At 34.7% G+C, this 26587-nt stretch overlaps 1 protein-coding gene across 1 annotated transcript in view; it reads right to left on the minus strand.

Moving 5' to 3' along the window:
- Positions 1 to 15626, minus strand: part of LOC104076756 (cadherin-9-like) — a gene marked incomplete at its 3' end in the record, with an annotated part of 35143 nt that extends 19517 nt beyond the window's left edge. The window contains exons 1-2 of the mRNA XM_009577744.1: positions 15572 to 15626; positions 9344 to 9664 (exon numbers count right to left, since the gene is read on the minus strand). Of these exons, the coding sequence (XP_009576039.1) occupies positions 9344 to 9664; positions 15572 to 15626 (376 nt within the window). The remainder of the gene's footprint in view (positions 1 to 9343; positions 9665 to 15571) is intronic.
- Between the last annotated feature and the right edge of the window lie 10961 nt (positions 15627 to 26587).

A 26587-nucleotide genomic window follows, 5' to 3' on the forward strand; every position in this document is an offset into this window, starting at 1 on the left:
TAACACGTTTATATCAAAGGATGTATAAAGGGTGTATGTTCATATCAAGAGGTATATATATTGGCTGAAGCAACGTGGCTGTTCCTTAGTATTTTCAGAATGTCAATGAGATTTTTACTTTTTAGATGTGAAGTCATGAAAGATGAAAGCATCTTGGTTTAACATCCTATCTGAAGGACAGCATCTCTAACAATACAGAACATATCCCATTGTACTGCACTGCAGTGTGAGCAAAAGTGCTGATGTAAAGAATTCAGGCCCATTATGCTTTTGTTCAGAGATTATAGTGTTATAGCTGAAGATCTACTGAAATAAAAGGAAGGAAAATGGACACATCAAACAATTTTTAGTGTAAGTATGGTACAGGTACTTTTAATGCTAATTTCAAGCTCTAATCTAGAGAGGTCCAGACCTCTGGTTTTTTTTTGTTTTGGTTTGGGTTTTTTTCAATGTACACAGATAATGGGAAACAATAAATTTGTTGCAATAAAATAGCCAGGCAAACAGTATTGCACTGAATCATTTCAGAGATATATAAAGTGGAGCCACATTTAACACAGCCCAGGCCTGAAAATTCCACTTGGCAAGAAGACTGTCACTCCAAGGGTGCTGTGAAGTCCGTTGCTGCACTAGCTGAACTCATTTTGACATATCTATGGAGTAGAGCTGTTCTAGTCTTCCACTAATTGATGAGAAATTGAGACATACAGAGATTAAAGGAGTTTGTGGTCACCTTAAAACTATATCTCCAAAGTTTAGGTCAATCAGTTTATAATGCCTAAAGCCCCATATAGTGCTTTAAAAGTCATCCATCGTGCTTACTAATTGCTGCATTTGAACTGCTGTCATCTTATTTCTTCTTACGGGAAATAGTTTAGACCAGTATGTCATGAAGGGTCAGCAGGTGGAGGTTTATGGGAGCTCAGAGGATGTAACAAACTTCTAACAATGAGTTGATAGCAGCTCAGTTCCCATCGGTTAGAAATATGGAAATTATTTATACCTTCCTGTGTTTACAGCAAGAGCTAGATACCTTTACCTGCTGACACCAATTCTACAAAACCCCGACTTCTTCCAGCACGAAGAGCGAGTTGGTTTCTCACATGGGGTGAATAGATGGTTCTGGTTTTCCCATTGTGCTGTCTCAGATTTGTGGTGTCTTAATAAGAAACCAAACTTCCCCCCAAAAACAAGATGAGAAAGGAAGTGAGGTGTCCTGCTTAGAAAATATGAGGATTTTGTAGCTGAAGAAAAATATGTCAAGTGATTTTTTAGCTGAGGTTAGCTACTGCTGGATGAAACAGTCTCTCCTGCTCTTACCTGCTATACTTTGCATGCTCCTGTCACTTCCTTAGCACCAGTTCTAACCTCATGTGATCTGACCCACGGAAAAAAGTAGCAGAAAAAGAATATTCACCTTGACTGATCCATTTTTCTGATGATTTAGCTCCTTAAACTTTCTTCTTTTGGGTTTAGAGGGACAGTGGGTAAGGCATAAGACACCACAACTAGAAGCAGAGAGATGAAAAGAAGAAAAAGAGAGCCACTCCTTTTGGCTGTAGCTTGAGATCTGCTTATCTGTAGTGTTAAAATGTTCTGTAAATCTTAAATTTGTGAATGATTTGAATTCTTCAGAAGCACTGCCTTGAATCTTGTTAGGGCTGATTTTTGTCCCTCATTTTTCTGAATGTGCAGTGTCTCTCAATTTTTTCAAGTGCGACAATACATTCTGCATAAACTTTAAAGGAACCATGGTATTTCTGATAACTTATGAGGAATTTCCCAAACTGTATAAACATGATTTATTTATTTAAGTTTCTCTTTACCTTCATATATATATACATAATTTATACATATTACTTTTTATGTGATTGCTTATATTAGTTCTTTAAGTGTTTATCTTTTCTTCAGTCAGTAACAAATAATAATGCAGTATCACTAATGGATAACATTATTTATGTAAAGATAAAATTAACAAAGCTCTGAAGGAGAAAAAATAATACATACATTAAATGTTTACTTTTGATTTCATATGTTACGTCTGGATGTTGAACAGAGCTGTACAACGATAATCATCCCAAAATGTTATTGTTAAAAATTAGTTACATCTCTTGTTTGGATCCTAAAAGGAAACTATTGCTTTTCATTTGGATCAGAGTGTATGTTTGTTTGTTTCTTGCAATCACACAATTATTTGGGAGCGTTGTAAACTCATAGATTTTCCTCTGAGGATGGTTTCATTCTGTTTCTTGAAGAGCCAAAACGTCTACATTATATATGATTTTGTTTATCTAACTAAACATAGGAAAAAACTCAGGAAAAAGTAATAGTTGTACATGGACAATTAATTTTACAGAAATTATATACATTAATCATGAAATAAAGTCCATGCAGGGAGATCCTAACACTTATATAACATCCAGCTTGAAGTCAATGGAGTTGTACAAATTCAAAATAACCTGTTTATAGTATCAGAGCTCTAGAAAGTAAGTTCCTTGCAGAGCAGACCTCCTTTTTGCTAGGAAAATGCTATCCATGTTATATACATAACTATACAAATGATAGAATAATTTAGAGGGAAAAAAAAAAAAAAAATCATGATCTAAATAAGATTCCTTTGGTATTCCAGTGGTTTTCTTTTTTTAACTGGAAATGCAAAGTCTTAAAGCACCCACTCATACTCTTCTGAAAATGTTCTGCCTCATGCCAAATACAAAATATTTATAAAGCATTCTATATACTTTCCTACTAAAAATGTAGTGCAAGCTTATTGTAAATAAAAATGCTATGCATGTATCTAACAGAATGCATGTCCAAAACTGACAAAACCTAAAAATAACCCAAATTTCTTAGAAAACTAAATTTATATTTTTAACTGTTTAACAAAAAGAGGTTTTTGCTTTTTTCATCTTGATGTTTTATTTTAAGAAAGCATTAAGAGGCACTGAACTTTTATTTTATATTTTCATCTTTATTTTGTTGAAAGGGATTTTTTGTTCATTATCATAGAATCATAGAATCATTAAGGTTGGAAAAGACCTCTAAGATCATCAAGTCCAACTGTCAACCCAACACCACCATGCCCCCTAAGCCATGTCCCTAAGCGCCTCATCTACACGTGTTTGAAATACTTCTAGGGATGGTGACTCCAACACTTCCCTGGGCAGCCTGTTCCAATGTTTGACCACTCTTTCAGTAAACAAATTTTTCCTAATGTCCAGTCTAAAACTCCCTAGGTTTATTATAGACTTGTATAAAAAATAATAAAGAAGATAAATTAAAAAAGGATAAAAATACTGCATTTAAAAAAGAGAACCCTATGCAGATTCTGACAGTTATAAAGGTTTTGAAATTCTTTAGTTATAGTGGCAAATGCAAAGAGAAATATAGGAAGTATTCTAGTTACAGGATTTCTGCCATCGTGCTTAGTTTGACTAAAAGGAACTCTAATACTATATTTTAACTGCAGAATGTAAAATATGAATGTACAGATAAAGTATTTATTTGAAATGTATCTTTTTCTTAAAACTAACTCAGTAATCCTTTTTAAAATAGAGTATATGTTAACAATTAGCATTCCGAAATTTTGCAAGTTAGCAAAGTAGTTTTCATAAGCTTATGGCAAAGCAAGACAGTAATTCATAGCTTTTTTTTATAAGCATCTGAACCAGGGAAAATATGGAGAGGAGAAAATATAATTATTTCCTGGTGAAATATGAAAGATGAGAGCTGCCTCCATTTAGTAGTTTACATACATCTGTAGATTAATGCTTACTGACATAAGCAAATTCAAAAATAGAAAATGTGATGGTTACTGTATTTGGTTCAGTTTCTTTTTTTTTTTTTTTTTTTAACCGTAAGGCCTACTTGTTCTTATAAGAGCTTCTTATACAAAATAACAAACTGTTCTTGTGAAATAAGTGTTTATGATTATATGATCCTGAAAACGGGATATAAGTAAAACTAAATATCAGAATGTAGTCTTACTTAAATCCATTAGTAGTTGTGATGCTTATAGATTCCCAAGAGATACTATAGAAATAGTGAACAATGATAATGGAACTTCTAACACAATCATTGTGTAATTGATGTTGCAGTATATACTACCGCACTCACAGACAATAGCGCTGTAATAAAAATGGTAGTATTAATGCATATTACCCTGTGTTTTACTGCAGTTTCACCTCTCTTTTTCTCTCTTTCTCTTTTGTGTATGTATTTTATATATATCTTTGATTTAGAGTAGCTGTTAAATACAAGACATGTTTGGGCATGCTGTAATCGTGTATGCCTGAGTTGAAAATGGCCATATCTATATTTCATATATAATGTCCTTCTATCAAACGTCACTGTTCAGCTAAAGAAAAACTCTTTTATTCTGACTGTATTAGCAATAAAAGTAATTTAATGGAAAAATTTTAAATTTTAAATTTAGTCATTTAAAATATGGCCCTCTATACTTATACATTATACAAATCTTATCATGTAGAAATTCTGAACCAGGAGGTGCCTTTGGTTAGATGCATAAAATCTAGAAAACAGCAGTTAAGTATGAAGAAATGAGTGCTAAATTAAATTAGGCATTATCCCTTCTCTTAATAGGATCAATTCAAAGATTAAAAATATGCTGTGAAATACTCATCAGCTGCATGCTAAAGATATTTAACGAGAAAAAATGGTAAGCCTTACTCATTAAAATTAGCAAGGCAGGTACGGGAGGATGTAATAATATTGACCCAGGAGTAAAAAGGGATTGAACTCCACAGGCCATCTCATTGCTAACTTCCCTTTTTAAAAATTTCTTAATAACTTTATTTATATCCTGAGAAAAGTGGTTTTCACAATGAGGTGTAGGGTTAATTTTGATTTCTTTTCTTTTGTTTTTTTAGCAATCATCTTTCACTTGGAAAAATACTTGGATCATACCTTCTACTCGCATAAGCCTTGAAGACGAAATGAGTAGATTTTAAGTGTGATTAGGGCTTTACTTTTCCTTCTAGATGAAGAGGAGATGAAAAGATTATTCTCAAGATGCATAATATGTATTTAGCTTCTCTGAAGTTTCTTCTTATGGTATTTTTAAAATATAGCCAAATCAGAATAGGTCATGTTTCAAATCCACCTGCTCTTCATTGTGACCAAGATTGTATCTTACAGCTTTAGCATTCCATCAATTTAAAATGTTGAACATCTTTTATTCCTTTACTTTCTACATTATGTTTTGATTAACCTTTATGGGTCTATCTAGTATCTTTTTCTCATTTTTTGGAACTATTTTTTATTGAATCAATTTACCTAGTCTGACATAAATCTCAGGATTCTTACAGTCAACTCTAGCTAATATAGAAAATATAGCTATAGCAGTTATTATCCTCCAGTTCTTCAGTATAGATGCTGATTTTAATGAGAAATTCTATGTTACTGAGTTTTAGAACCTCTTAAACTAACTTTCTCATTTAAGTTTTTAAGTTAATATCACTGTGAGCATTTAGCGTGATCATTTCCATAAAAGCTATCTGAAATGACACTGCAGTCAGCTCACTTCAGTGGTTTTGATTGCTTCCAGTACTAATTTTGCTACACAGCATTTTAGGTATACCCATAATGCTGTTGGAGATATGACTGGATCGCTTTTAGGTATAGCAAGGCTAATTTATGTATAGATTGATGGCTGCAGTGTCGATACTACAACATAGGATTAGCACAAACTAGTGCACAAATAAACATTCATATTTCCCCCTGGGCTTGCATAGGTTGCGCTCAAAATCCATGTTACGCTTTCACTGTTCTTACTATCAAACTAGTTAAACATGAGTGACGCTTGCCTATTGGTACCGAAAATCACACATTCTGTCAGAGGTGTTGACTTTTCATTTTCCCTTGTGTGCTCTAGATCTAGTTATTCCAAGAAACAGTCAGTAACACAGTGAGAAATATGTAGTATGATATGTCATTTGAATAACAGATGCACACACAACTGGAAACATTGCTAGTGATGATTCCTCTTCAATTTCTCAGTCTTAGTGACATTTTCCTGAGCTTTCATAAATATTTGCTGTCATATTTGTTCAACCTGGCAAACATAGTAAATATAATAGTTAAGGAAAAAAAAATATTTTAAGACACAAAATTGGGAGGAAGTGAAGGATGCGAAGAAACTGAGACCTTTCCAGAAATTTTTGACCTGCTCATCATGAGTATATTTATTTCTTAAAATGTGTATAGTGTAATTGTATAATTCTTTTCAGTCAGAAAAGTTATTTGCTTAGGTATTCAAGAATCTGTGTATATATAGTTATAACAAATAACCTTTATCATCTTAAGTATTTATGCAGATAATGCAGGACTACACTGACTTTTTCATTTGATGTAGTGTAAGTAAAGTTGATCACCCTATTCCAGGGATTCTTGCTTTTATTTTATTATTCTTATTTTCTTCCATTTGTTATAGAGGAACATACAGAATTAAGGGGCACTTCATTTTTATATTCTGAAGTCTTCTGGTTTTCTGGAATACATCTCAGCCTTTTTTCATTCATTCTTTTCATTTTCAGTATATTTTCAGTCCTTTTCTTTCAGATGCATTTACTTTCACAACAGCAATAATCCCAATATGCATTGCTCACTCAATAATTCCTCAATTTGTTCCTCCTTCATGACTGATTTTACATGACCCTCCAACCTCAAATTCCATTTTAAATTCTACAGGCCAGAACCAACTAAAAGGTTTGGCCCTACTTCCTTACCAAATTTAGCTTTTGAACTTCTATTTGACACCTATCTAATCTGTGAATGGCAATATATACTAAAACCACTGAAGAGATTAAGTGTTGAGGTGTAATGGACCTACTTGTATAACTGACAGTTCTGTAAATTTGTGATGTTCTGCAATAAACACTATGTTCAGGAAAAAAATCATTGGACTGCATATCCAGGCAAAAGAAAACATAGTAGTTGTTCACTAAATCATACCTATTGAATGAATAATAATTACAACTGTTTAAATGCCATTTTCATAATGCATTGGAGATTTTTTAATGGATATCCTAGCCACTGTGGAAAGTATGAACCAGGAGCTATTTACACAGCCCATTGCCACACTGGCTCAGTTTTGAGTTTAATTTTTGTTACTCTCTTTTTTTTTCTTTTCCCTGCATTTTGTTATATGTGCTGTCTAGTGCGTATTTGCTGGCTTACATTCATGTAGCTTTCTTTTGTCTAGATATTTCAAGAACTACGCCATCTTCATTCTCTATTTTATGTGTTCTCTTGTGTGTTTTATGGGAAGATTTACAAGAGTACCACTTGCTCACCTGTAAGTTGTATTCCACTTATGGCAAGAATCTCACCTTTTCACTCCCAAGTCATTTTCTCCAGTTATGGCATCTGCTTCCTTACCTAGAGGAGGACAAAGGGACTCCAAGAAGGAATATATTTGTGTATTCCTTATTTTCCTATATGTACAACCTGACTGTTGAATTAGCCTTCTTATGACTGACTTCAGAAATGTAGAATTTCTGCTTCTTGAATGGACTGATCTGGATTTGGGTTCTTATTCTCTGCTATTTTAAAAAATTAAAAACTACTTTTACTCATTCAAATTCAAATGCTCAAAATTGCCATTCCAGTGTAGTTTTTATATCCCCAAGTGCAATTGTCAACCAAACAGAGCAAAGAGTACCTAGGATCCCTTTTTTGCCTTCATATTGGAAGCTAAGGGGCTTTTTTTACTGTCTAAATCCTTTTCCTCTAATTCTTTCTTCACAGTGAAACTCACCTTTACTTGGGTCTTTTATGGACACTTTCCCAGCCTAAAGTACGTAATGGTACTTGTACTATCATCATCCTCATCAAATATAGACATTTCATAGACTAAAAATTTCACAGGCAGTGCCAAAGCACTGGATCTTATTCTGTTCTCTTTTACTCATGTTTCTCCATTGACTGTAATGAAGTTGGACTAAGTGATAAGGTTAAACATGGACATCATGCTTTTTATCTTATCTATTCCTATAGAGTTCCTTCCTCACAAATATATTTCAAATTAAATATGACAAGTGCACTGCCACAGTTTTCCTTCACAGATTATCAGCAAAGTAAATTCTGAATGGAAAGGATTTCTCTATTTTCCATGTATCTTTAAAAAAAAACATTCTTGGACTCTTCGCATTATACATAGTAGTGTAGTTATTCCCTTCTCATGATAATAAAAGGGAGTTATAAAATAAAGTCCTGTTCTGTTATACTTCTGCTACTGATCTCAGAGATAATTATTAACTTCTGGAAATCATTTTGCAAAGATACGTATTAGTCACAAATGTTGATTGCTATTTTATTGTCTCTCTTAGCAATGCCATCATCCAGGGCTGATTTTGCAAACCATTACAGTAATTCATTATAAGTAAATAACTCTTGAGAATTTATCTGTCAGTTGTTTCACATAGCCTATGTATTTTATGCTTGCTCATCTTAGCAGAGACTGTCTCTACTGTAAAAGAATGGAGCACTTAGGTAATCATGATAACTTCTGATGAATGTGTGCAGGTGAATATTATCTATCACTTTATATTATTTGAACAAAACTCAGAGAATTATTTTCCTTTGATGCTATATTTCTCACCTGTCTTCTTCTGTCATTCCACATTTTTACTTTTCAATGCAGCAGTTGTGAATAGCTGTAAGTTTTTATCCATGAAGAAAAATATTTTTTAAACAAAAAGAGTTATTTCTTTGGGGAAGGTGTTCATATGTTTGGTATCTTAAAAAAACCCAAACAGACAAGTCCATATTAAAAAAACCCACAACAACAACTACTAATATTGATACCAAAGAGAAATAATAATAATTAAAAAACAACAAAAAAACCACCCCAAAACAGATTTTTAGGTATTTGTAAGATTACATGTGGCATGATTTTGACACATTAATTGATTTACATACTTACGTGCTTAAAGCCATTTGTGTCTAAAGGTACAGAAAGGTTTGGTAAATTAGACTTTACAAATACAAAAAGGATACATTTTATACAAGTGATATTCTCAGCTGTGGCAAAACTATATAGTAACTAATAAGACAACCATATATGCTATTCCTTGATGCTTCCGGTGGGCTTAAAAGAGTAAAGAGTAGCTTATAGTGTGGAAAAAGGATTAAAAAGTGGATAAAGATGAAACAAATAAATAAAAGCAGGAATCAATCATTTATGATACATTACTGGCAAAAAAACCTGTCCCATGGATATTCAGAGAAGCTAGTATTATATGCCTCAAATAATACATTACTTATAAGTTCCAAATCAACTCAAACCTATTTGTATTTTACATAAGGATAAGTTTTTACCTACCAACTCCAGACATCTCCGGAATACTGGCGGTGTACATGTCCTTGGTGAATTTTGGTTCATTGTCATTGATATCGTGGATTTTAATGATAAATTCAGACTCTGGCTCCACTTGTCTTCCAGTTTTTCTGTCTATAGCCTTGGCACGTAGCACATACAGGGACTTTTCTTCTCTGTCCAATTTCTTTGCAGCATGAATATCTCCTGTATTTTCATCTATAATGAACAGACTGCCAGCCCCATCTCCTGTTAATATGTATTTTAAATTTCCATCTCCTTTATCTTGGTCAGTGTGTAGCTTCAGGGAGGTAGAAAAGAAGAATTCTATAAATATATGTATTGTTATTACAGACCAAATCATTCAGCGTATATGAATAAGTCTGTACAATCTTGACTGTAATTGGGGTCAGCAGTGGTTATCTTCTATTTCACTGTTGGAAAAATTGCAAATTTGAGACTCAGTCATACACAAAAAATAGCTCTAAACAAACTCATAAGGACACAGGGGGATGCAGAAGATATTGGAGTAGTATTTAAAATAAGCAACTTAAACCAAAAAAAATGGTATTTCTTTGAATAGTCTGCCCAGAAACTACCAGAAGTCTTCTTTTTGAAGATGACAGGGGTGTAAAAGTCCCAAGGTTCTATTTGCAAAATAACACTTGTCTTCCCATTTATTGATTGCTGATAAGGCAACCAGTTACCTTGTAACAACATAGAATAAGTGGGTTTTAAGGATTACAGCTTCTGAACTTCCCAAATTCAGCTATAAATGGTCCGATTTAAGCAATTTGTGTTTCTAGTTGTTTTTTTTTTTTTTCCTTTAGGAACACCTTACCTCCATTAATTACTTCCTTCTAGTCCTCTCCACACAGGAGAAATGATTTTCAAGAACACTAGGAGGTAAATTTTCAAAGCATCGAGTGGGGTTTAACACTCCTTTTCCTACTACACCATTTCATAAGAGTTCAAAACTATATCCCTGTGAACTTACAGGCACTGATTAGTTTGCCGTATAGCACCGTTATGAAAAAGTGCCTAAAACCAAAGCCAAAGCAAGCCATTGAAGCTGACCCAGGCACTAGAAATTCTCACATAATACTCTTTTTCAGAAGTCTATTCCTCTAGTTTCATTTACAGGGACCCACAGTTCCTTTTTATGAGCATCTGCAGTATATTTTCCTCAGATATATTCTTACAGTCACATCTGGGCACCGATCGGTGACCTGAGTGTTTTTCAAATGTGGACAGAAAGAATCTTATCCCAGCATTTTTTTGATTTCTCTGAGTAGAATAATATAGTATATCATCCACCTGAGAAAATACTGTTCAATATCAGTAAAGGTATTACTCTAGATAGTCACTAAGGCCAGATAAGTTATTTTATTCCACTTCTTTCCTTGTTTCCTTGCTTCTGTATTCCTGCCAGTGTTTATCTCCATGTTTCATAGCTAAGCCATTGCATTTTTTTATTACCTCACCTGTATGAAGGGTGATTGTGGTGGATTTTGTTAAATTTCTTGACTTTGATTTTTTCCTCTAGTTTAACACTGTAGCCCTACACTAGTCACCAAATGTGATCTGATTATTGTAATGGTCTTCTAGAGGTAAGATTGGATGAGATGACTATCCAAACAGTTTTAGCACTTTAACTGTGAAAATTCTTAAGGATTGCATACAATGGGTTGAAAGAATTATATACAACATGCATACAGCACTCGAAAAAAGTCCCTGTCAACTTGCCAATTGTGCAGGTAATACAGAGAAAATAAACTTAAATATTTTATGGGTATCTTGACGCAGAATATGGAGCTCTATGTAATCAATATACAAAGTTCATTGAAAATACTTGATTCTTATTTTCATATTTGATTCTTATTTTCAGGAAAAAGAGTAGACTTATTTGTATGTGAAGTACAAAATATAGCGTATTTCTTTTGGTCAGATGATTTTGTTTTGTGCCACACAGGACAATTTCCTGTCCCTAAGAAACAGTGCACATTCTTTCTTGTCGAGATATTCCTCACCTTGTGGCATAAATATAGCTTTCTCCTTTTTTCTTGCAGTAGAAGCTTTTTAAAAATATGCCAAATAAGATCTCAGGACTGATGACTAGCACCTGAACCTAGTTTTCTCATGACGACAGGACAGCTTCTTTTTGAGTCTTTAAAACTTCCAAGAGCCTGTTATGATGCCCTGTGTTGTTACATGCCTCCTTAACATCCTCAGCCAGCCAGCCGGGGGAGCAGCTAGAGCAAGAGCCGTGTCTGGGACCTCGGTGAGCGATCAATCCCATGGGTCAGGAGAAGGGAAATAACTTAACATAAGACGTTAGGGAGGCTGGAGCCTCCATAAACATAACATCCTTTCTCGACACTGAATATAAGGAAGTACTTATCGATTCTCACACAATAAATTATCACTGACTAATCAGTAATTTGTTAAACTGTTTATAGTACTAACATTAGTCAGGTAAGTGCTTATATTAGACATGTAAGTTCTCAAAAGTTGAGTAGCTGCACATTCTGTCCTGTATTTACAAAGTTACTTTATGTATTTTTGAAATAATTTCCATCAGTCTCCCTGGGGCTTTTGTTTTTTTCCTGCACATGCATATACTTGTACAACACACATTGTTATTGATAGAAATTTATTTAACTTGCTTATTGTTCTATGAATTAAATTGGCCTCTGGCCCAGAGGTATTACCTCCATAGCAGCCTGCCTGGCAGACTGCAAAGGAAGAGACAACTTACAGGAGCCCTGGTCTTTGTCAGGACTGTTATGCATGGGAAGAATGCAATATGTCCAGAGACACTAAAAGTTTCCCACTTTAAAAACAAACAGCCATTACTGAAACAAAATCTCGCACAGTTCCGAACTGGAAAGTAAAAGAAAGAAGGGGACAGGGGGTAAAATGAGATTTATATATTGTTTATCTTGACTTAGAACAGAAAACAAAATTCTTAGTTTAAATTGGAATATATTGTATATGTGGAATTTTAGCAGAAATAATAAGTACACAATATGCATTTTACTGGTAATTATATCTGGTATGTTATTTTAATATAATTTTATTTGAAACTGTGGTAATAATGTAGTTCATATTTGAAAACCTGCTAAATGTTTTTCCCAGGAAGTTCTGCTACCTAAAGAATATTTCAGAGACTATAAACTGATTTAAAGTTAGTGCTTTACCTACTAAGATTGTAAATTTTACTATTTGAAATTTTTTATTACTACAAACTCTTTCTAAACTTGGAGAACTGGTCATCTGCTGAAAAGAGGTCCTATATAGTAAAAGAAGACAGATGCAGGTGAATCGCAGAGATTCAGGCTGTGAGTGTAAATAGTGTTAGCTTGCCAACCTCATTTTGATTGCTCATATGAGCAACTCTGCTGGCAATCCAGGGTTGATAACCCCTTGAAATGGGGCGACAATGAGCAAGTAGTGGGAGCTGTGATCTTTTCTGCACTAACAAGTGGTTCTGGAAAAAAAATCACATCTGTCCATTGCCATTCCCTTACCCTGCTCCTCAACTCTACATAGATCCTCAGAGAACAGGTTAATTTATTTTATCTGCCTGTTCAAACTATCTACAAAGATGTCAGGTAGCTCAAACTGTAATGGGTATTTTAAGTTTCCTACTTATCTCATATTTCTACCAAATGATAAACAGAATTTTCAAGCATGATAAATTTGGGAATAGAATGTGATTTCCCCGCAATGAAGAGTTCTACCTCCTACTGCCAATTTTCTATTGAAGTACTCCACTTGAAGTACAGTTGCAAACTTTCACTTCTTCTACATGTAACAATTTCTAATTCCTATGTATGCTTTGGTTTGCACTTCGCATTTGAGGAATCTTCATTAATCTGTGAAGTAATTTTGCAACATCACAGTTTGTGAAAAAAAATGGGATCATTTTCATATTTAAGAATAACAAAATAAAGCAAAACATTATCCAGCATCTTATAGAAATAAAATACTAGTTGTGTAAAACAGAACAATCCAACCATTCTCTCACTATATTAGAGTTATATAATTACAAAACATGCTTTTAATGTATAAGACAGAGTAACTCCACATAAGATTGTAGATGTTTATGCAAAAGAAGTATAAGGACATATACATTTGTAAAAAGATACTGCAATTTAATTTTGACCAATCTATATTGTGTTTCTTTATGACTGGTAATCTTCTATAAACTTCTTAAATATTTTGAATTTATAACATAAAATATTATTTCAGCTTTTCAAATTTTAATTGTTCTATGGAGAGCCTGCAGACAATCGCCTACAGAAAATCACATGCAAAAATGTTGTGTGTTACAATATGTTTAGAAAATATCATGCCCTTTATTCACTAAAACCAAGGAACAAGAACAGACAAATATTCTAAATCCTATTTCCAGTTATAGTAAATGGTTTTACATATAAAATATTTTGTGGATTTTTTTTTTTTTTTTAATTAGTAAACTCTTTATGTGTGTGAAGTGGGCTCAGATGTTCAAACTGGAAAAATAGTATTCATACATTTGATCTGAAATAATCTTTGACTGCTGTGGTTTCCCTTTACATTTTACAGACTCAGCATGTCTGGGGATGTCCACCATTTACTATCAGCAGAAAGTCATTCTGTTGAAATTTTTTTTTTTTTTTTAGTCTACATGATTCTTTTTCTTTGTTTGGGGTTGGCTAGGTTAGCAAGCAAAAACCCTATATGGGTGGAAAATGAACTTGTCAAATGTGTCCTTTCTCATATCATAAATTGATCATTCTGCAATTTCTGTGAAGAGCTGCAGGTTGGAGGAGAAGCATGAAACACTTTGATAAAGGAAAACAAACAAACAAACAAAAAAAACCCCAAACCAGATAATGTATTAGATTACTCAATGTATAGTGACCACACCGATAAAAAATGCCATCCCCATTCCATTCAATATCCAGCACCAAGTCATCTGAAACACATTGGAATGAAGACATAACTTAGAAGATGCACTGCTGAGTATCTTGATTTCTTAATATTCTTTTTCACACATTTCTTTTTCTATAGTTTTCTGTGTGGCTGGCTAAACGTGTTCTCAACACAACTTTTCCTGAGGATCATCAGAGACAAAGACATTGGTAATGGTTATGGCAGTGACAATTAGCTATTTCTGTAACAATGTATGTCTTATAAGTATGGGCATATTTATAAATGCTTTCTCAATCTTTTTTTTTCTTTATTGACATAGGAGAAGTGTGCATCTCAAATTAGCTTGTCTATCCAGTTCTGTGGAACTGAATTTTTATGCGATGTAATAATTGAGATCTTGATGTTCTCAAAAGAAATCTTGACATAAATTTACATGGATCCTTGTTACTGTAATTTACAATAAATAAATGAGTAGGTAGGCAAACAACAGATTATCTCAGAGTTCTGTAGCATAATTCTGCTTCCCCTAAATTAAGTACCTTGCTCCTTTGGCTTACACTTCACCCCCATGTAGCATTCAATATTGATCAGCAAATGGTGGTTATAACACAGAACTGCCTGGTTTCAGGAAATATTTTATTTGACTATGCATTCTTAGTATGTCCAAGGCTAATCCATAACCTCTCTCAAAGCTGCTATTATTATACACAGTAGATAAGATATCAGCATTCTTTGGAGGGAAAAGATATCTCATAAAGTATCAAAAATTAATATGGAATGGCAAAAGAAAACATAGAGGAAAAAGAAAAAAATGTTTCCTTAGAAAAGAGTTCCTTAAAGGCCCATGTTTAAAAGTACTTGACTGTTTCTTACTAATTAAATTTTAATTTATTAAATTTCCTGTAAACTGTGCAGCTGATTTGGTTCTCAGCTCTTTGTAATAGAGAGTAACTCTTTTCAAGTTAGGCAGACATATAATCAATGGAAGAGGGGAAAATCAATGGACACAGTTAATAAACTATATAGTGATATGAATGTATTTTCCCCATTTAGAAGCAAGAAAATTCCAGGCTTCATTTAAATTTCATTTTATTTGCAGTTTATTTCTGTACAACTATTATTGCAGATGAAAAAGGGAAAAAAGAGCAAGATGAGCTACTTATGACTAGAGAGGTTGTTATGAATAAATACAGTGAAAACATTTTTTGGTTGCCTAAATTTAGAAAAGAGGTATGATCTCTCTTCTGGAGAGGGTTGAGGGGAAAGGAAGGAAGAAGACACACAAAGAAGGGGCTATTACTACAGATTTCTTACCTCCACTGCCTCCACCCACACAGTTGTCTCCAGCAGAGGAATCCTGATATCCCATGGTCTTCTGTCTCAGACCTTATTTGCCTGTAAATGACTTCTAGAAAGCGTGAACAATGTTCTTTCCTTACTTTTTAAGAGAAAATATGTGGGGGGATTATTGTGGTCAAACAAACTCTTTTTAGTGTCACTAAATTGGTACATCTGCATATTTTATTGGGAGATGAAGACCATGCTGATGTCTACATTGTTGTGGTGAAAACAGTACCAGAACACAAGTGAACCTCTTCAAGGGTATGTCGAGGATACAGGATTGCATGGAGCTGCAACCACAGCTAGAATGCAGATGCACATGGGAGGAACAAAGGGCGCAAATACAGGGTTTTAAAGTCAGAAATCTTTTTTTTTTTTTTCAGATGTGTCATAAACTTACCAGATAGATAGGCAGGTGATTGATATCTGACCTGGAGGACAAGTGAATTCATGGGCATGCCCAGTCCCAGGCCCAACACCTGAAACTCCAAACTCTCTAACATGCTGGTCACACATTAGAGAGAGTAGAGGCTCCTATCTGTCTCAGCTATTTTTATTTATTTGCTCTCGTCAAACCAGGACGTGGAGGAATGGGAGGAAGACGCAAAACTGCATCTTTTCTTGGCATGGGGAAGCAGTTCTGGGTCCCACAGGTTAGATATAGCTATGGCGTGTTACTTTTCTTCCTGTGTTCACTATCAACAGTGTTGCCTTGTATATTGTGCAATACTGCACTTGGGTGTTCATCCTTACTTGCTATTTACTGTTGTGTTCAAGTAGAAGTACAAAGTTCTTTGAGCAAAAGTCCTACAAATTATGTTAGAAAATTTTAATGTCCTTACAGTATTTTTTAAATTAATCCTGTAGAATTGTGAAGGTGTTTTCATAATTTCTGTAAATTTGTTATGATAATCTAAAGGGCTTAATTTCTCTTTCATACTATATTTGTGTGAAGCACTTTCTAAGGAGTTTACTGCAGTCTTCTCTGTTATTTCTTTCCACCTTGACCAGTAAAGTTAGATTGTATTTATATTTACACCAAACATTGAAAATGCTAATGGTAAGTTTGTGTATGCCTGTATATGTATTTTAGATGTTTGGAGAAGTAGCTTATTGCATGCTCTTTGTTAATTTTGGCTGGCATAGAGTTTAGTTTCAATGTGTGTCATTCAAAGGTCTTTCTTAAAGGAGGACATTAGGGTTTGCTTGCTGGGTTTTTTTTTCTTCCAGTTGTTGGAGGCGTAACAATAAAAACGTGAAGTGTAAATGGTGCTTGTTCTTTTGGTTTGAGGCTATCACAAGTCAGCAGGGGAAACTTGGAAGCTATAAAAGACAAAGATTTTTTTCCCCCTGTGAAAATAAAAGCTGATTCAAGAGTTACATTGGTATTGTCTTTTTATACCAAATGTATTTCTGTTTAAGGTTTTGCTAAACCATAATGTAGCTGTCCCAACACATCCCTGTTCTTTTTATATTTCATGTGCAATTTATGCTTCAGATGGAAAACATTCCCTTCCCCCAAAACGCTGTATATATTCAGCCTTTTAGTTCCTGGTACAGTTAAGATGCTTTCCACATGCCAGTCACAACTTTGCCTTTACTACAAAGTCTTTTCTTTGAGTTTACCTTTCATAACATTGCTTTCTTTATGGCTTAAGGCAAAAGACTCAAGCCATGTATAACTTCAGATTGAAAAAAATTTCATAATGAAGCATTATATTAATAGTTTGACAACTGGAAATATTGAGGTTTTGCTGTAATATATCCAGACCTACTGACTCTGGAAAATGTATAGGGAAACCTAATAGACTGTACATGGCATAAACGATCAACTTTGCAAAGTGTCATTAACTGTCGGATTTTGTATGATTCTTTCAAATATGCTTATGTCTTCCTAAATGTGAAAGCAATAAGCATAAATAGTAAGCAATGGGAAGGAACAGGGAAGTGTAAGCTATTCAGGTGTGTCCAAAATGACCCTTTCAGAAATGAGAGGAAAAAAAAAAAGTTTCTGTACCTTTAGGATTCCTCAAACATCTTTTAATCACAGTTTCTAGCTAAAGCTCCTGGGCTGAGAAACATGCAAAATACAGGAAAACACAAGCTCATGTGTATGTTACTTTTACAAAGCCATATGCCTATTTACATTAAATTTCTATTCATATATGGTGGTTGTACTATGATATTTACTCCGAAGCTGTGGCACAGAAAAAGATTGAGTTTTCCAAGTCTGCCCAGTATGCATTAAAGCACAAATTGATTTGACCCCAGGAAACTTGACTGTAATTATCACTCTAAGCTTACTCCAAGTAAAAAAGGTTATGCATATAGAGGTGGGAAAGAAGACAGTATTTGTAAAGGAGGATGGATGAGTATTACCTAAAACAAAATAAATTCATACCATAAATGCAAGAAGTGTAATTGAAATAAAAGCTTGTAGCGTTCCAGCCAACCCTAATATCTCACAGAAAATATGTTGAGTGCTAGTGACACGTAGGATATTAAATAATGCCCTCACTGTATGATTTCAGACCTTTGTGAGGTTTACAGCAGCTAGGATACAGCACCAAGAGCAGCTCAGCCAATATTCTCCTTCATTAACATTTTAACGAATTAAAAACTCTAAAGATACCTTAATAACTGCAGTAGTTCTTCAGGGTGGATTGCAGTAACAGTATCTGCATTGCTTTAATTTTCCATTTATGTGTGTTTAATCAAAAGTTTTATGTATGTGCTAAATGGCAATGTATTTACCTGACTTGAATCCATGACATCAGCACAAACTTCTTAATTAAACAACCAAACTCTGTGCGTGATGGTAACCTAAGTGACTGTATATTAAACAAGGCAAATGACATTTACTTTTCTTATCTTCTGTTTTCCAGCATCTGGTTCCTGTGTTCAGCTGTCTATTGTTACAAATTCTCTAGAGAATGATATTGTGAAAAACACTGCTGACATCAGCTGCAGGTGCTGATTTTGACTTTAGTAGGTAAGGGTAAATCTGGTTTTCATTCAGGAAGGGTTCAGACTGTATATTAAACAAGGCAAATGACATTTACTTTTCTTATCTTCTGTTTTCCAGCATCTGGTTCCTGTGTTCAGCTGTCTATTGTTACAAATTCTCTAGAGAATGATATTGTGAAAAACACTGCTGACATCAGCTGCAGGTGCTGATTTTGACTTTAGTAGGTAAGGGTAAATCTGGTTTTCATTCAGGAAGGGTTCAGCATCTGCTGATACAAACATAATATGGGCAAATTCATTCCCTCCATGTACATCTCCGCATACTAGGGGGGAGTCCTGGAAACTAGAGCTGTTTTCTCAAGTGCCTCCTTCCCCTGCATACCTTCTACATCTCCTGTGCCCTATATGCTAGGTTGTAGTCAAATCTGGAAAAGTGGTTGCATTCTTACTTCTGCACAAATGATTGGATTTCAGAGCATATAGAATTTGTTTGTTTGTTCTCCTCTCTCTATTCTCCAAATCAACAGCTGGATTGCAGGTTTTCAGCCTGATGAAAAGAGCCAAACTGTTTTTTTATGGTTTGCAATACCCTGTCATTTGGCTGTTCCATAACATGAGATACAGGTTTACAGGAAGTGACTACAGTCATCAGTTATCAGTGACTATAGTCATCAGTGACTATAGTCCACAGGTCAGAAATTATCACATCACAGCATGAAGCACTGTCACTTTAATCAATCCCAGGAACAGGTGGTAAATCCATCATTATTTTAAACGCTTCACAATAAGAAAGGATATTTTTCTCATAGATTTTTCTCTCACCAGAAAATTCTGAGTGAAATCTGCCTCTGTGTGTGATATCTCTTGCTGTTTCAGAGGCGCTCAAAATGCACTGTAGTTTCAAAAGATGTGCACAGAGATAGGCAGTAATAAAAGCTCTGGCCCTGGAAGCAACATGAGTTTGTCATATGGATGGATTATCCCTTACCCTCCACAGAACTAATTGATCTGGGCTCAGCTCTACACTAATAAGCATATAAGAAATATTCTGGTAGGGGAGACCAATGGTTTGTCCAGCCAACTACTTTATCTCAGTGGCAATAGGAGACACTGATTTGAGAGAGCATGCAAGTTTGGCCACTGTAATTTTTTCTTCTTTTACACTCCCCACCCCCCTGGCCCCATCATCTACAACTGTGAGGTTAAAATAGGGATGTTAGAGGGACTTGTGTGGGGGGGTGTTTTTTTGTTTTGTTTTATGAATCTGATGTCCTTGAACTTGTCTAGTTACCTGTTGCCCTAACTTTGGACAAGTACTGCATTGACTGAAGTTTTACTGAACTGACAGATGTTACACTGTTTCCAGTTGTGGGTCATCCACAATGATCTGAAGAATACATCAATAACAGGAGTATTTTACTACTTTTAATCACAATTTTATGTGTGTGTGTATATATATATATGCATGTATACTTGCCTACAGATCAAGACTGAATGTCTACAGATCAAGACTGAATGTTTTTCAGAAAGTCATACAGCATAATGCAAGTGTAATAGAGTAAGATGTCAAGATGTGAGGCAATATGATCAAACAGTCTTTTTTGGCCTAAAATATGTAAACAGGCTTCCAGGTTTGCAGCACCAAACAAACAAAACCAGACTGTAGGCCTGCTGACTCGAAGGAGGTGAATCCCAAAATCTGTATTTTCCTAAGCTGTTCAACTACATGTTGTTTCCAGAAATATTCAAAATATTTTATTTACTGTCCTTAAAACATGTTTACTTTTACATGAATGCATTTCAAACCTAAAAAAAGTGATGATTTTGAGTTCCATGCTTATTGATTCACAATGATCTCTACCACAAAGCTTCAAATCACAATTTTAAAAGATGTATTTTTCCTAAGATCCTACTTTGGAAACTGATAAGCTAAATATTTTGTGGACACTGTACATACCTCACAAGAAGAAATCTGTTCATTCCTCAGTACTCATTTCAGAATATGGTTGTTAAATGGTGACTTTTTAAATACCTTAAATGTTTATCTAAAACTAAACATTCAAATGAACAGTAGTGGAAGGTAGGTAAAGTCATTGTTTGACTTAAAACATCACTAAGGTCCTTTGCTACTTATTTATTGGCAAAGTTAACCAAACAAAAAAGAAAAACACAGGCTGAAATTAATTTAAAGTATTATACTGTTTCTCTATGGTGCACTGTATTGGAAATGTAAACAAACTGTCATACTAACCGAAGGGTACGCAGTGAAAGTACACGGCAGAGTTATCCATCTCGTACCTTCCTCAGTCTGAGTGCAATTCCCCTGCCCCATGCCTGCTCCAAGATACACAGGTGCATGCCCAACGCTTGGTAAAATCTGAGAAGCAGATTCTCAAAGGTAGGTATATCAAAGCATAAGGTTTGAAATCTGGATGGGGCATAATAAGCACCAAGCCTTGAATTTGTGTTGTGATAATGTAGCTCCCTAAGTGAAGCTATTGTTTCAAGGAGAGTATGCTGAAAAGCAGTAGTTAAGAAAGAAATATTTAGGGACTTTTTTGTTTGTTTTTTCTTATTTGTCATTGATTTTATATTTATAGAAATTTGCATTACCTACTTGTATGGTTCTTTTCAATCTTGTTTAAAAATACCATCTTTGGAAGGTCATCACTGTAATGACGGCAAAGGCAAGGCGGTGGCTGCAATAGTTATCAAAACAACTTAATTATTTTCCTGGCACAACAGAACCTGATAAGCATATTGCCATTTCGGAGGGGGCCTGAGATGGGCTTCAGGTTCCGCATAAACCACAGGCTGATTGTAGCTATCTGATTAAGCATGAAGACTGTGGTTTAGAGGAGAGCCAGGATAATGCTGCCTGGGGCTTCAGATGAAAACTCCGTGAATGAGAAGTAGTGCCTAGAGAAGCTGAAGCATAAGGCCCAAACCAAGCATAAAACCCTGCAGACCAACAGTGTTGCTTCATCGAGGGTATGTTTAATTTAATAGCTGAGGCTGCAAGCTGATCAGATGAAGTGAGATTAATATGGAGACATTAGACAATGCAGGAGTTATTTAGGAGGGATTTTTAATTTTTTTTTTTAAGATTCTCGAGCAAATATTAATGAAAAAGAGCAGGAGGTGCATAAAGGATGAGTTAAACTAATGTTTAACAGCATGGATAGTCAAAGCATTTGCATCTGGTTAAATCTGAATGTATCAATGCTAATTTTGTATGAACTTTATGAAAAAAAGAAGATTTTGAGGGGGAACTGGAGTCTTCAATGCTGACTGTCTGCAACCTTTGCTGAAATCCATTTTTGTCTAAAGAGTTACTCTGTACTTTGCAGAAGCACACAGCACACAAAGTAAAACTGATTGTTTTGCTAATTATCCTACGGCTTCATCGGGAGTAAAATGTTGACCATGGTCTTGTTGACCATTTGGAGATAGGTTTTAAGATAGAACTTGAGATTTTGCTAATATTCAAAATGAGGGATCAGGACTGCTCATTTTTCAATTGGTTTTCACTCTTGATGTGTGCTGTCTTTTCTGCCTTGATCTTCTCTTCAAATAGATAAGCCTTGCCATTATGCTGAATTTGTTCCTGTGCGGTGGCTATTCAGTTCTGCATCCAACTGTTGTCATTGACTGAATCTGTGATCTCAAATCACTCTGCTGCAGTTTGCTCCTCAGAAGAACAGATATTATGTCATTGTCTGCCTCACCATAGGCATTGTGAGGCAGACACATTCACTGTTCCTTTAATATAAAATACTTTGATATATTTTGTTGAATGATACTTACTGAAGTGGAAAATCAATAATAATTAATCATTATTATAATGTTTTATTTATCTTTGTCAAAGAGATCAAAATAAATCTTTTCTTTATGCTGAAAACAGTGTTATATATGTATATATATGTATATATATGTATATATATGTATATATATACACACACACATATATATATGTATTCTCATAGCTTTTTAGAAGCATTAAATGATTTTAGACTGTGGGTTTTTTTGTTGTTTCTTTTTCTTTTACTTTAAAGTTAGACCAGATTTAGCCACCTGAAGTACAAAGACAATTAATTGCAGTACCTCTAATAGAATGAAAACAGAATGGGTCATTCCTGTTTCCCTCCATTAAGAGCATTTTTGAAGGACTAAAGAATTTCTTCTGGGATAGATTCACATTTTGCCCTTCACTTCATGCCTTTTTGCATGTGATTCTAAATCTTTCATATGAAATGGGTGGGAATCAGACTGTGACCTCTTCCACTTCACAATTACTAGCCTGTACAGAGATAAATGTATTTTCATGTTCTGTGAAACTTAAAGAGACAGTTAAAAAAAAAAAAAAAAATTCATAATTTATTTGGCTTTCTTGCAACAACCCCGCTTCCATTTACTTCACGGACAATATATACAAAAATACTTGTTTGCATGCCAAATACCTCTTTACATTCATTTTATTGTCCACACCATTTGTTTATATCTAATTAATATAGGTTTAAAATTAAATATACATGGCTATTTCTTTTAGTCACTTGCGTTACACAGAACATACAGTAACTTTTTCCATTTTTTTTTTTAATTATTGATTTAAAGGATCTTTAATCTCAGCATTTTAAACTCAAATGTTGCAGTGGTAGAGAGACAAGGTAAGCAAATACTTTCTATATTTTATTCTCCATTTGTTAATTCAGTCCTATCTGTCAGCTACCTGACCCAGTTATATTTGAACATTTAATGCTCTGTTACCTCCTGGTATTTGACAGTGTTTATTCATCACAAATGCTTATTAAAAAGAAAAATATGCTTACTTCCACAATCCCTGTAAGATTGAACTATCAGAAAAGCACCATTTTTAAAACTGGCATCAGTAGTTGCAACATTTTTAACAATGAGATATGGTAGTGTTAATTCCACTTAAGTTGCATAAAAGTTGTAAACCAGAACTTTTTTATAAGAACTAAATTTGTTCTCAATATTTAGAAACTAAATCTATTTCAGCTCTTAATCAGAAATATGTAGCAACAGCTAAAAGTTCAAGGAGCAAAAATGGCTACAAGTGGTGACAACAATAACAAATTTAAGTTAGGTAAATGCCTTTTATGAATGCTTGCATAGAAGTATAACAATATCCCATATAATATTTCTGTGTTTGCCATATTTATGTATTAGGAAAAGTTAAAGCAATCATTTATATCACAAATTCGAGCACTCAAGCACTGTTCACCAGGTAGGTAGCTATAAATATTTTGTTTTGTTTTTTCCTCCTTTTCATAGTGTGCCCTGATATCTTATTCAACCCAATACTTCCAAGCCCTGCTTTCAATCAAATGGCTGATTCATGGCTGTTTTCATGATATTCCAGAGCTTTTTTTGTAATATTGTGTGGGAACACCTCATACATAGACATGTTCTGAGGAAAAGCTTCATTAGGATAAGTGTTGGCAACTACATTTTACAAATGGAAAAAATAAAGCAAAATGTACATAAACCAAACATTCAATCATGTTTTATCAATAATTATTTCCAGCATCACCAATTATTTTTATGACAGGGTTTGGACTAAAACTTTATTGTTGTAGCTGAATCAACCATTCCAAAGACCTCTTTGAGATTTTGTTAAGAGTTCTACAACTTAGAGAGGAATTGATGTCATTTCTCCTTAGGTTCCTTCTATGAAAATGGAGAATAAGTAAAAACAATTTCTCTTTGGTTAAGGTTAAAACTCATTTAAGATTATCAGCTTGATTGTCATTTCCTCACACTCCCAATTTGACAAAAACGGTATGATGGCTTCCATCTGAAATGAGCATCCTTGTCCCTGAAATGTGAAGCAAGACAGGAAGGAATTTATAACTTCTAAAATGTTCACGGAGGCCGGAAGTTTTTCTCACTCTTTTTATTACACTCTGCTGTGTAAAAACAGAAAAGAGAGATTTCAGCAGAGTTTCTTGACTATAGATTGATATAAGAGAGAGCAGAAGTTAATCCAGTGTGTTTGTGTTGCTACAGCAATACATACATCTAGGGTTTGACCGTAGTTATGTATTTCTGTAACTGATAAGAGACCACAGATTCCTCTTTTGATTGATAGCCAGCATAGTGTTAGATTGACTGATTACATTGGCTAGACTAACATATTTCTTATTTTCTAGAAGACTGAAATGTGTGATGATTCCTGCAATGAACAGGATTTGATGTATCAGACACATACAGGAAGAAAAGACTTGCTGTTCTTGACAGTTGCTTTTTGACAGCTCCTCTGTCTTCAAGATGACTATTCATAAACCTTTCTCCAACAGATAAGATGTTGCACAATACCACCCTCTGATGCGGTCAAATTGCCCTTTCTAAGTGGTCACATATTGATTTGCTCTGATGGGTTTTGCACTCTTTTTATCACCAGGCTGGCAGGTACCATTACACCACAATATACTCAAAACACTTCCCCTTTTCAGAATCGCTCCCGTAATGTAATCAATGTAATAAATATACATCATCATGAAAAGTATCTTGTGAAATACATTTTCCTCACCCTCCCACCTTTTCATGCACAACAAATGGTTGCCTGATAACAGATAACGATAAGTCTGCAGATTGCCACTAGTCTAATCTTCTCTTACCACAGGCTTAAAACTGCAAGGTTGAGAAATATCAGCCTATGAAGTTGTGATAAGAAGCTAGGGATATTCTACAAATAACAATTATTGTGGCAGGTTCCTGAGCCAGCCAGATCTTTGAGGCAGACCTGTTTAGGCCTTTTGGCATAAGGAGCTTGCCAAGATCAAGAGGCTTTTAAGCTCAGAAAAAAGTTTTTATTAAAATGAAAATGGTATTTTAAATGCCAGCTGGAAGTTACCATTGGAGGCAGAAGAGAACTCCATTCTCCATGCCCACTTTGTCTTTAAATCAGTTTTTTTTTACTTTGAGCCTTGGTTTTCGTTAGCTTGTCAACACCCTCAATCCCAGCAAAATGAATAGCGGGGGGCCTCCGCTGTGCGGGCCCCAGACCCCCGTTACTGTTGTCCTGACCCACCCCATGGGTGCTCTGAGCACACTCAGGAGATTGCTGGGGAAGGGGAGCTGGGACTAAGCAAAGAGTAAGCTTTGTAGTGAACAATAAACTAGACTCCACATAGTAGCCTTTGCTACTATATTGGGTATTGGGTGGGCATAATTTTTCCACACCTGAGAGGAGAAACAGGGAGGGAGAGAGGAAAAAGGGAAAAGAGTTGGGGAATTATTATTGTTTTGCCTTTATTGAATTGTCTTGTATTGGCTTTGGCTTTAAAAGTAGCTGAGTAACTTTTCAGATGCCTGTATTTATGCTACGGATGAAGTTGTCACTTAGCCTTGTTAAATTCTCAAAAATTATCTTGCAAATTCTCCTTTTTCCATTAAGCACAAAGGCTTTATATAGGCACATAGTTGGCAGCTTTCTGCTTTTTTTTTTAACTTGAAAATCATTGCATACTGGATGTTCTGTCTCAGGAGAGGGGAGGGGAGGAGAAGGGAAAAGAGAAGGAAAAGAAAAAGGAAAGAGTTTGGAATAAGTAGTTTGAGAATTTCCTCATTTCTTATGTCTTTGGGTTTATTCTTGGTTTAGTTTTGTTTTTCACAAGCAGGTTAACTGATTTAGTACTTGAACTTGAAAAACACACAGAAGCCTTGAAAACAGAACAGACAGGGACCTAAAGAGATAATCTGTGCCATCCTCCTGCCTCCAGATAGGATCAGTATGGACCTTCTGGCACGTGGTTTTTTAGTTTGTCATTAAAACCTCCAGTATCAAGATAATCCTGTCTTTCCGAGTGATCTTTACCTAGTACTTCACTGTATTGACTGTATATACCATCAAAAACCTTTTCCTGATATTGAATGTAAATCAACCTTATGATAATATGAACACAACTTCTTTCCCTGAACATGATGAGAACTTGAAATCATTTTTTTTAGCAGTCTTTTATGTAGTTGAAGAAACAGAAGCTGTCAGATCTCATGACA

Source organism: Fulmarus glacialis, unplaced genomic scaffold (genome assembly GCF_000690835.1).
Source record: "Fulmarus glacialis isolate BGI_N327 unplaced genomic scaffold, ASM69083v1 scaffold165, whole genome shotgun sequence".
In the NCBI taxonomy this organism is placed as follows: domain Eukaryota; kingdom Metazoa; phylum Chordata; class Aves; order Procellariiformes; family Procellariidae; genus Fulmarus; species Fulmarus glacialis.